The sequence below is a fragment of the Battus philenor genome, unplaced genomic scaffold, assembly GCF_028537555.1.
Source record: "Battus philenor isolate CCGP_79_NKW_IND1 unplaced genomic scaffold, ilBatPhil1.0.hap1 SCAF_3, whole genome shotgun sequence".
NCBI lineage: Eukaryota > Metazoa > Arthropoda > Insecta > Lepidoptera > Papilionidae > Battus > Battus philenor.
The window spans coordinates 16,149,202-16,161,984 of record NW_027181693.1 but is presented as its reverse complement, the minus strand read 5'-3'; the positions used below and the strand labels follow the sequence as shown (position 1 = coordinate 16,161,984).

Sequence of the window (12,783 nt, the reverse complement as noted above, 5' to 3'; positions counted from 1 at the left end):
AAAAATGTCCAGAACGATTGCAGAAAACGTGATAAAAAGAAGCATGAATTGAGCTAAAATTTAAAATTGTAAATAAAATAAAATAATACGTATAAAAAGGTATACCTAGAATAGATAAAAAATGTGATATAGAATAAAAACAAAGAAATTATAATAGTTAATGTATGAAGAGACAAAAGAATGGTATCGAATAAAAGTAAAAATGTATCTGAAAGGAAAAGAAAGAAAGAAAATAAAGGAATGAAAGATCATTGGAGGAACGATATTAGAGTTCAAAAATAAAATTATTACATGAATTATAATATGAAATAAAAACAAAGTTTGGAAAAAGGACAGGGTCCCACAATAGATAGGGGTACAAAAAAGAAGAAAAAAAAAGAATGGTAGACGATTCTCTCTAAAATTGTTTGTAAATAGTACCAATCTTATATAATTAATGCACAAAGTGTGAATTATATAAGAATATGTCGCAGAATCTACGATCGCAATTCTCAGTACTTACCGCTATTTAAATTCTGATATAAAATATAATGCAAGATAACACTGAGGCATCGCAATGGTTTTTTGTAAAACTGTAAACAGTTACTAAGTATATAGATCCGGGAGAAAGGTATAATAAGACTGCCTTCCTTTATACTGCTAAGCTAAACTTAACATTACAGTGATAAGTAATTAAGTTATATTTGTCTTTGAATAGGTACACAACCCTGCAACATGAACAATAAATTAATTCGCAGTAAATCAGTTGAATAATCGGGAATTGTGTCGGAAGTTAAAGTGATAGAAAACTGTCGGAAGTGTGATTGTTATTCAAAAAATGTAAACGGCCTTTAAGATTAAATCAATATAATTGTTTGAGGTACATATTTTAAATTATGGAAAACAATATAGAACGATTGTATATATCACATGATGTACGCTTTTGGTGTTACGAAAATAAATAATAAGTAAACAGATAAAAAAAATCAATAAACTAAAAGTATGAATTTATTTAACAAATTTACAAACATCTAATAGCGTACAGGGACGAATTCGACTTCATCTTTCAAGTCCACAGCGTACGTGGTTGCTTCAACAATTTCTTTGTTTGGTATCTCGTTAGTGTTCAACTCGTTCTGTTTGTCCAAATCGCCCCTCTCTACTCCTACATCAGCGTCTTTATTATCTTGATCCTGCTTGTCAACTTCCTCACGACTCTCCGGCTGGAAGAGCGATGGTAGGTCCGTGGTTATTTCCGTGGTTGTCTCACCCTCTTCCGGTTTAGTAAGTGGGGGGAAGACGATTTTGAGGATATCCTTGTCGTAAGTCCAACTGCCGGTCACGTTCAAGCGTTCGGGAAGAGTTCTGACGTCCAAGTAGGTTCTTTGGTCTACACCGTTCATCTTCTGTACAGCCTGCACCATGAGAACACCCTCACGAGCTTTAACAACGATGTCCTTCTCCTCAAAACCTGTCAGTGGTATAGTGACAATGTATTCTCCAGTCTTCTCGTCGAAGCCCTCACTGGATACGCTGGTGGGGAAACGCTTCGTAAAATCGGTCAACATTTGATCGAACATGGCCATCTCGCGGGATAAATCCATCCAGAACTTTCTCGTGTCGAAGATATCATCTTGGAAGTAGGGTCTGACGTGATCGAAGTGATCGTGAAATCCGAAGTCGATCATGGGCGCGCGGTGGTGGAAGCCGTGGCCATGGTAATGAGGCGCTGCGTATGCGCAGGCCAGTAAACCGAAAAGGATAAATGCGTACATGCTCTCGAATTGACGTGAAGCAACTGCTTTGTGCGCAGCGCAGCGGCAGCTATATAACCGCAGACGGGTCACAGTTTATCGCCGCTATCGGTATGTTCTGGAACCCGTGTAAACAATTACACGATCCAATAGCTTTCGAATATTCTTAGAAAAGTTGTGAATAACACCGCAATTAATCTTAACTCATTTTGATTAGTTAATATTATTCTGTTTCGTATTTGCATTTCACTTATTCGTACTGTACGAGTCATTAATGGCACAAAGATTTTTACCAATATTTGTCGTCATCTTTCCAGCGAATAGATGCACACTGCAAGAAATAGATCTTCCTTAAAGATATATATGGGGATATACAATAATTGCAACGCTTGATACACGGTTTTACGATCACAGTATGTTATTATGGCACGCAAAGGACGCTACTGCCCATCCTCTGGAAACATATTTATAAATAGTGCCAGTCTTATATAATTAATGTATAAAGTGTGAATTATATAAGAAAATGTCCTGCGATCTACTATTGAAAGTCTCATCCGGTAAAAGACTATATATATATATATATATATATGTGTGTGTGTGTGTGTATATTTATATATATATATATCCTTAAATTACAAAAATCCTTCGCAATGATGACGCATAATTATTTGTTTTCATTTAGGCTATATCGGATAAAGTAAATATTGTGATGTGTTCTTGTTTCTTCCTTTTTCTTCTCCACAAGTAAAACACCTTGCGAAGCAGAGTAGAGTCAAAAATAAAAAGAGAACAAAAAATGACGATCCATAAGATTCCTATTAAAAGTTACAATGTGTAAAAAAGGAATTTTATGTTTATTTTTTTATTTTATAATACATTACATAAAATGCGCAATTATTATTATTGCATTCATTTTATATAGCTAATGTATTTAGTGCTTTGTACTGGCTTGTTTTCTTTTGTATTTTAAAGTTGTGTTTTCCTACTTAAATATATTAAGTAAATTCATTCCAGTTTCACTTGGACATGCCATAACGCCGAAAAAACTTTACTTATTTTCTAATCTATATTTATAAATAAAATTTGAGTGTCTGCTTGTTATATTAAAATAATCTCTTTTTACTACACACATATAAATATATATATTGCATATACCAATAATATCATTTTTTTATTTTGGCCTATATGTGTGTCTGTCTGTTTATTCCGGTTATTCTCAGAAATGCCTGGAAGGATTTTTACTGGACTTTTACTGGCAGATAGCTGATATAATATAGAGTAATTAAAGCTACTTTTATTGTGAAAAATTTTAATAATGAAAAAAAATTATAATTTTTTTGTCAGGTTCCGCGGACTATGCACAGAAAATTGAAAAAAAAATTCTAACACAAAGACCATTAAAGCTTCGCCCGTCTGACAGTTCACGCGTTGCAAATTGATCGTGTCGTTTAGCTGCAGCTTTATTTATCGAATGTGCAAATAAACACATCCTTTTTATTTTATAATTTCCTCATTATTTTTTTTGCGTTGTTTAATACAATATACATTGTCTTATACAATAATTTTACCATTTATCGCAATGTTACTTAAGTTTCTGGCGACCACGGATCGATAAGCGCAAAGTAAGCCCACTCACAATGTGGACTACCTTGTCTCAAGGAATTCTCTAAGGCTTTCTCAGAGACTTACTTTGAGTTGGCCTCCTCAACCTACCTAAGTAACCCTTATAGGGAATGCTACTCCCTCCGTACCTCAGCAAAGTCTAAGAGACGTCCAAAAGACCATACGTCCTTACGACCATTAGAGGTTTCCCACAGAACACGCACCATACTACACCCGCATCATACTAACCACTGCACCTGTCATACTCCGCACAGGACACCGCGTTCAACACAACAGGACAAGACGCTTCACACAACACCACAATATTCGTTTTAGGGGGAAGGAGGCAGCCTGCTAATCACGAACAGTGTAAGCAAACCCGGATCTGGATCCCTCTTTGGTTCGCCGAGTGACCCACGTTGCTGTTCCAAGCCGCAACATCAATACTACTCATCTCTACTCAGGTATAGCGGTTTTCAACGTGCAAACTTCATGATGCAACTGTAGTACAACTACCAACTGCAAGTTCATGGAGCAGTATCGTTAAAGCTGTAAAAGCCCCCAGACTACCAGCATCTACTTCAAAAGCTGTATGCAGACCGCTACCTACTGGTCTTATATTTCTAGCTACCATGAATTGACAAGCGAAAAGAAACTCGCCTACAAGGTAGACAACCTTCTTAATGTTGTCGTAAAACCATGTTTTTCTGGTACATCTTTTATTTGTTGTATCTTTTTAGTATAAATATCACAATTTGCATTGAGAAACTGTATCGTCGTCTCTGCCTATAGACGCCTACTACCAGGCATATGCCTCCTCCAAATATATCTATGGAGTAAATAACATAATCTTGGCAAGAGAACTAGCGATAACACTATGATATAATGCTACGCTGAGGAAACTGCTACCATTCTTCAAAAACTTGTTTACGAGTTGTAACAACTCTATATATTTATTGCACAAAGTGTGAATTATATAAGATTTAATCCCGAAAATCGAAACCGCGACCTACGATCTCAAGAGATTGATGGAGAGCACATAGAGGGGGGGGAAACTACAATCAGACAGAAAAGCCATCATATGGCATCCTGAAACATAAAGCATCTTTTAAATATAACATATGTACAATTGGCGGTCTCTCTGTATGAAACTATATTTGTAAAGAGCAACTGTTGAGTTTCTCGCCGGCTCTTTGAAGAAGTACCTTCTGAGCAATATTTAGCCACTTCCGCACATGCAGTAGTAGTCGTGCAACAAAACACAGAGTCTATCATGAACCATGGCACTAATCGGTATAACATAACTCCTGAAGATGCCCCGTGGAGGGGTGAAACACGTGTTGAGTGACTTGGCGGTAGCAGTTGTGTGATTCGCATTGTTTGCCGCATATGCATTTATCAGCAGGGTGACGGGCGGTCCACTTTGTTGCACGACTACCACTGCATGTGCGGAAGTGGCTAAATATTGGTTCTTTTCTTACTTAGGATTGACTTCCGCAAAGTAACGCCTGATTCCATTAAATATGAATATTTTGATTTCATCAATTTGTTCCCAGTTGTCTTTCGCTTAGCAAGCTAAATACTCCATCAGGATTAACTTGCGTAAGGACTTTGTCAAAATCTATTCTTAACGTTCCTTTACTTGAAAAAAGAAAATTCATACGAAATTTCTACAATGTCAATAAGACATAGTATCGAAGACATTTTGATGAGTCAATAGATGAATATCTTTTAAAGTAGATAAAGATAGGGAAAATAGATGCTGTAAAATGTAAAATATCTATTTTTGTTTGTAAACATGTGAACAAAGATATCACTACGAAATATTTGACGAACATAATGATCTGTTTGTCGCTCGGACTGTGATAAAAACAAGTCATACGAAATTATATACAGTATGATATATACAGTGCTGTGAATAAAAACATCTCAGCAATCTAGACCTCACTGAAAACTAAGTAAATAAACTTGAGCGCATTCAACTTTTGTATTCGCTTCATATTTGGCCTCCGAAAATTTGATCATGTTTCGGAATTTCGCGCTAAGCTCAATTAGTTACCCATAAGGCTTCGCCGGAATGCTCACATACTTCATCTACTCTATAATATTCTTTTCAATCCACTCACTCCCTCTTATCTCAAATCAAGGTTTAAATTTCTTCAGGATACACATGAGAGGTATTTGAGATCATCAAAGAATCTGGAATTAAAAATACCGGTGCATTCTTCCTCGTTTATGGCCAATTCCATCACCACACAAGCCGTTTGATTGTGGAATGATTTACCGCTGAACATAAGACGTGCTAACTCATTACCTATTTTCAAGAAAATGGTTAAGAATCATTTACTAGACCTATAATTATCTATCTGTTAATTCATTTCTTTTTCTGTTTCTTTCCGAAGCAAGTGCGATCGAACCAATATTGATCGAAATCAATTAGATGTTTTTATTTATTATTGTATTATATTTATGATATGTATTAAACCTTATTTATTATAAGTATATATGTTATATACGTATGTATGTATGTCTATGTATGGTTATGTTCGTTTGTTTGTAAATAAGTATTTTTTGTACACGTAAACTACCCATTATTAGTGCTTTTACCTTTATCATACTATGGTTGTCTGTAAGAGATTGCCTTGTGTGATAAGACCGCCCATTGTACTTTTTTGTAATTTATTGTTGAACTTATTAAATGTATCTTCATGTGCACAATAAAGAATATTAAATAAATAAATAAATCTTTTGAGTGCAAGTGGCATTTTAATTAGAGGTCTATCCTGACACGTAACAGATGCTATTAGATCAGAAAGCAATAACCATCGCGATAATAATCATTTCAGTTGTTGAACACCCACAGCTGGACATACTTCTATCATACATTCCCAATAAGAATGGAAACAACTCGTCTGCCCAAGGCACTTATTAGTTACAATTGCATAACATGTTACGTTCTTTTATAGCTTCAGAGTACTTGTAAAGAATAAAAAACCTTTTTGCTGTATAGAGATGGATATGCTCCATACATTAAATGTTCGACTTCAGCGGTAAAAAAAATCTTATAAACCTACAAATAATTTTTCATCTTATCTTTCAGACTGGTAAACAATATACTCTGTCATTAAGTACGCCTTTATTGTATTGTATGAAGTGATTTAAATAAATAAATGAGCTAATAAACACAATGATTCATAAATTCAAATGTGTAATAATGTTTCTAGGTATTTGACTCTTTCATTATTGTTGTTTACATTGAATCATTAATGACAAAACCGAGATAATGCTTGACTCACAGGGTAGGGGAAGCCAGCGACGAAAGGTTTCAACAAGCCTAACGTTTGGTACAAATGAGAGTAATGGTCCTGAGATATGTGGTCTTTTATTTTGTATGACGCCGTTTTTGGGACCTCACATACTAATCCTAATGAGAACAGTACATTTTTAATTTTATATTTTTTACACTTTTTGTTTTCTTATCATTCTCCTCTTTCGTTCTACACTATATCTATTACTCTTTTCTCATTCTTCACATTTTCTTTAATTCTCTTACCGTTTGTTTATATTTTATTCACATCTTGCCTCTCTTCCTCCACGACAACCTTTTGTATATGACAGTCCAAGATACGTGGTCTAAAAAATCTTCCACAATCTTAAATCAAATCTGTATTCTTTTGTCTTTCTTTTATTTTAAGGCAGGGTAAGTACTCGAGAAGCTATGAGTACATTTTATAAATACTATTTTAGACTTCTTGGTGGAGACTCCTGGATATTTATGATAACTCTCTGTCTGATGACATGGTTGAGGAGATGATGATAATGTTAATGACCCTGGTAAAGTAACTAAGAGCTTTCTCGACGCAGTACTTCACGCTGTGCTAATGTAAGTCAGACTCGGTGTTTGGCACTGGTCGGTGTAACATCTCCTGAGGATGCCCCGTGGAGGGGTGAAACACGTGTAGAGTAATTTAACGGCAGTAGTTGTGTTTCGCATTGTTTACCGCACGCGCATTTATCAGCCGGCTGGTGGGCGGTGCACTTCATTGCACGACTACTGCTGCATAGCGGAAGTAGATATATATTAATCCCTTTCTTAGTTAGAATGAACTTCCACAAGGTAACGCCTGAATCTATTAGATATTTAAGTGAGACTATATGCGTTGTTCACGTTACGATTTTAACTGCCGACACCACATCGATACATCGCCACAGAATTTGTTGCAGCTATTTTTTTTATTGAATCTATATTCCACAGTTATTAGCATCCATGCCTTTGATTTTACAATCACAGTTATTATTTTTGTATTCCTCACGTTTCTGCATGTTAAAGTGCTTACTTAAATAAGTTTTTTTTTTATGTCCCCCGCTATTGGGAGCCTCTCGTACTCCTGTTTTGTTTGGGACAGGGACTTTATTTACAAATAATTTTTTCATGGTTTTATCTTTATACTACACTCACTTTCATTATTCTCAATTTATTTTATTCTTTCCTTTTATCCTTCACAATATCTTGCAATTTTTTTTTGTTCTTTCATTCCTTCTTGCTTTCATCACCTTCTTTTACTTATCTTTTTTTACTCTGAGGTGGCTAGGTACAATTTTATTTCTAATATTTATTTTATTACTTAAATAAGTTACTTTAGTCACTTAAACTATTTTCTGATTTAAATCTCAAAAGTAAACAGAAATAATCATTGGCGTCTGTCCTGTTTGTCTGTTTAGAACGCCCTAACAGTGTCCAATTTTTAACATTACGTTTCGTACGACCACTTCCTCGTCCCTACTCCATATTGGCATCCTCAGGTTGTGCGCCAGTATGTGTGCGGCGGTTGTCGGATTCACATCGATGAATCTTGCAATCGCACCTAGAGTTTCGCTCGTGTAAGTGTTGATATTGCTACCACATCTTGATGGACAATGTTGTACAGACCGAGGGTATCTGTTGTTGAGCGCGTAAAGATGACGACCTGGCTTTTAGCCCCTGAGCCTCATGGATGGTTAGCTAACTGCCTTTGTACCATAGCCCTTGCTAATGAGATGTTTTTATTGGCCTGTATGAGTCAGCTAGTGGAAATTTAAGAGCCTTATCCTAAACACTAGCGACTTGTTATGGTCAAGTTTCGTACAAAGTAACACCAACTTTTAAAATTACTTTTAAAATTCTGGAATAAATACGACGGTATGGAGAGCCTTCGTTTCCTAAGTAGAATGAATGGCTAAAAATCAAGAGATGTGCAAGTTAAGCGATCAAATCAAGTGAAGGCTCTTACGGAATCATCCTTTAATCGCTGAATCATGATACACTTTATAGACGTGATTGCTCTGCTAACGAAAGAGAACTAAATTCGAATATTTTTTAAAGAATCTTCTGTTTTAAAATAAAATATATATCCATATGAATAAGTCTAGTTTCTGACATTTAGTTTATTTAGTTTTATCTTTTAATTTTATTATTTTGTATTTTAATTAATGGAATCAGGCGTTATTTTGCGGAAGTCCATCCTAAGTAAAAAAAGGACCATTATTTAGCCACTTCGGATTAGTACCAAACACAGAGACTCAACACTCTGTGTTTGCCACTAATCGGTGTAACATAACTCCTGAAGATGCCCCGTGGAGGGGTGAAACACGTGTTGAGTGATTTAACGGTGGTACTTGTGTAATTCGCATTCGCGGGCGGTGCACTTTGTTGCACGACTACCACTGCATTTGCGGAAGTGGCTAAATATTGGTCTTTTTCTTTCTTAATTTGTAGTTCGTCAATTCAGCTCACATATTCCCACTGCTGGGTATATAGATATCCCCAAAGATATTTAATATCTAAGAAGCGATATAAATCGCCACGCTTGACACCAGGTTGGCGATCGCACTGTGGTATTATGGTACGCAGAGGACGTCATCCCTCATTCTCTTGAAACTTGTTTGTGAGTACAGACAATCTTATATAATGAATACACAAAAAGTGAATTATATATGATTCTATATATCTAATCTTAGCAGCTGGTGTCAGACGTTTTGTATTTACTCTGTGGTTTATAGAGGAAAAGAAAAAAACGATTTTATTGAAACTTGAATAATTTTATTTTAAAAATGTTACCTTTATGTAGCGGACTAAAATGAATAATATAACAAATACTAGCTGTTCCCGCAAACGTTGTTTTATTTTAGGGTTTTAATTAACAAAAAAATAAGGGTTGATCGTAGAGGGGTGAAAATTTAAGGTTGTATATATTTTTGAATGCTGTATCATAATAAAATAAAAACCAAAAAAATTGTCTAAAAAATTAAAAATAAAATTTAGGTGTGGACCACCCTTATCACTTAGGGGTATGGAAAATAGATAGTAGCCGATTCTCAGACATACTGAATACGAATGTAAAATTTGGTAAAAATCGGTCAAGCCGTTTCGGAGGAGTTCAAGTTCGAACACCGTGACACGAGAATTTTATATATTAGATATTCACCTCTGATACGGACTGCTTGCATTGCACTGAGCGGGCATACGCGAAGCCATGCCGCCTCCCGCGTCTCAGATGTTTCACCGAAATCACCAGGTGGCTATATTTCCCACCAGCCGAACCTTGTAACTTTAAATGAATATACGACTTAGGAGTGTATTAAATTTTGATAGGGTAAACCCATTTGTTGGGATTCCCCGTCATTTATAACGGACGTGTGTGTTATCTGTGTATACAAGAAATCTGTATACAGACCTATGAACTTTGACATTGCATTCGATATCAACAATATTTTGATTTGAATAAATAACACATAAGCACACACACACAGCTTTAAGTTGTCCACAGCTGGACATATACCCCCCCCCCCTTTTTTTATAAAAATACCGGTTGAAAACGGCATGTATACAGTTTTTTCAATTGACATTTCACGTTTAAAATCTCTCTATATATGTGAATTTATTACCGTTGTTCCTGGCAATGTGAAAGAAAAACTTAAAAATCCTCGTTGTCTTTTCACCTCCAAGACACCATCTCTAGCGTTTCTATACGTAATAGGTCCGTTTTGCTTGAGATCCTAGTTTCAGCCTCATGTAAGCATACGAAGAAGATCAGCTACATCATCATAAGTCTTTTCTACATAAGTGAGATTTGTGACGTAATTTTTCTTTACTGAGAAATTAAAAGTGATTTGTGTAGTTCATAATCTACTTCTTTTTAGCTCACGGATCCCCAAAACCGCGGCTTGCAGGGCTGTTATAAAACTGTAACAGTGTCGACATCTAACTAAAAGTAGAGAATCAATTTCTACACATTACAGTCATGTTCTTATAATTACATATGTATAAGTTTTTTAATTTGTTCTTAAGTTGATTTTAATAAAAAAACATACGTTTTTCGTTCATAAAATACCTTTTATATAAACAAAATTTTATTACTATACTGAGGAATGTTGGAGTCACAGGGCACGGGGGGTCCTCTAAGTACCTTCACCAGTTCAAGCTCAGGGAGGACCCCTCGTGCTTCTGTGAACTGGACCAGACCGTGTTCCACCTAGTTGCTGACAGTCCTGCATTCAGAAGGGTCCGAATAGATACTGAATACCGAGTAGGTATAAAGATTGAGGAGACGAGAATTGCCTCCATAGTAGCAGATGAAGAAAGCAGAACACCCTTCCTCAGTTTCTGCAGAAGAGTCGTGGAAAACATCATAGAAAGAAATAAAACTTATGTTAAAACGGTCGGCTAATAATAAATAATCATGTAAATGTGAACAAATATTAAAATAAGAAAACAGAACAAAATGTAAGTAAAATACTAAATTAATGAAACTTAAGATTAAACTATAGAAATATATATAATAATAATCTATGTAAAAATGTAACATTTTAATAAAAAATTGAATGAAACTGTAGTGACCGAGTATAGGATGGAAGGTAACGAATAAAAGGAATAAAGATAAATAAAAATGTAATAGAGCAAATTTTAAAGAGCGAAAGAAGAAAAAATAACTGTAAAATAAATAGAGAACTGAAAAAAATATTGCCCCAACAAAACCGTGTTCCCAACAAAATAGGGGTGGAACGAATAAAAAAAGAGTAATGTTTGAGAGCTATCTAGCGATTATAATGGACACTAACAAATCATTTCTATGACACATTAATAATAGTTATTATAGTGAGTCGATAGATGGCGTTTTATTCAATAATATTTTCCTTTTGTTTCTAGTGGAGTAATCTCTCTCCTGAGCATTATTAATCCCATCTAATCATGGGGTCTTCTTTCCTTATCTTATTTCTCCACCTCACACGATTGGACATTTCGTTCGCAGAAACTTTGCAGGCAATCATGTCTTTCGCTATGGTATCTGTTTTCGGTCTACTTCTTCTTCTGGACCCAGAAATTTTCAGATCCATAGTGACATTCCCGATGTATTCAAAAGATCTCATATTTACGTGTCCGTACCATCTAAGCAGACTCTCTTGTAGCTTATCGGGGATGTCAGGTATTAAGAGGCTACCGCGAATGCACTCGTTGCGTATTTTATCGAGTCTCATTACTCCGCACATCCACCAAAGCATCTTCATTTCGGTGACTTGAACTGTACGGATATGGCTTTGTGTCATAGCCCATGTTTCACTCCTATAAGTCAGATAAGTATCTCTATCTTGTTGTGCCCCAGTGGATTGTCAAACTTTAGAAGCCTTCTTCTTTGCTTGCAGAGCTGTTTGTACTATAACCGCCTCGCATATTTGTCGCACATATAGATGTAAGGCCGGTTTAAAACGAATTAAACCAATCGGTTTAAAACGAAAAAAACCGTTTAAAACCGAAAGAACCCATTTTTTTCGATTTTAAACGTTTAGTGTTGACGACTATGTTTTTCTTAAATATAAACACATTATCTATTCCAAGCGTCATTACCTAGCTAAGTTGAAAACTATTACGTAGTTAACTATATTGGTTATTTTGAAAAGATTTATCAATCAGTTTCATTCGGTTTAAAACCAAACTCACACACTTGCACTTCTCACGCGGAGAGACGTCAAAAGACCTTTGAGTAGACCTTAACTACTTAGAAATAAAGGTCAAAACTCCTATCCATAATTTCTTTATGATTTAGGTACATATTGTATGTAATATTGTTTCTTTATAATTATAGTACTTTATATGTAATATACTTACCTACATAGGTATAAACTGCATAGGTAACTAACACAAGACCAAGTATTGTCGATAATGATGTGTAAAAACACTATTCTTATATTTTAGTAGGCGAGTTTTAAACCGTTTAAAAAGATTTATTTGGGGTTTTAAACCGCCACTTTTGGTTTTAAACGTTTTAAATCGGCTTTTTTACATCTATAGTCGCACATGTAGAGCGATTTGTTTGCGCGTCGTATATTTTTTGTCCCTATCCACTAAATGCGCTCATAAAACTTGCCTCTTTATAATTACCTTTCTGGTGTGGTGGTTGATTGTTTGTAAGAA

At 35.3% G+C, this 12,783-nt stretch overlaps 1 protein-coding gene across 1 annotated transcript; it reads right to left on the bottom strand.

The window, feature by feature from the left end:
- Nucleotides 1–969: 969 nt before the first annotated feature.
- On the bottom strand, nucleotides 970–1,792 carry LOC137926699 (uncharacterized). The gene has a single exon (XM_068770377.1). It carries the CDS (start codon nucleotides 1,752–1,754, stop codon nucleotides 1,011–1,013), a length of 744 nt encoding a protein of 247 aa, XP_068626478.1. The 5' UTR covers nucleotides 1,755–1,792; the 3' UTR covers nucleotides 970–1,010.
- Between the last annotated feature and the right edge of the window lie 10,991 nt (nucleotides 1,793–12,783).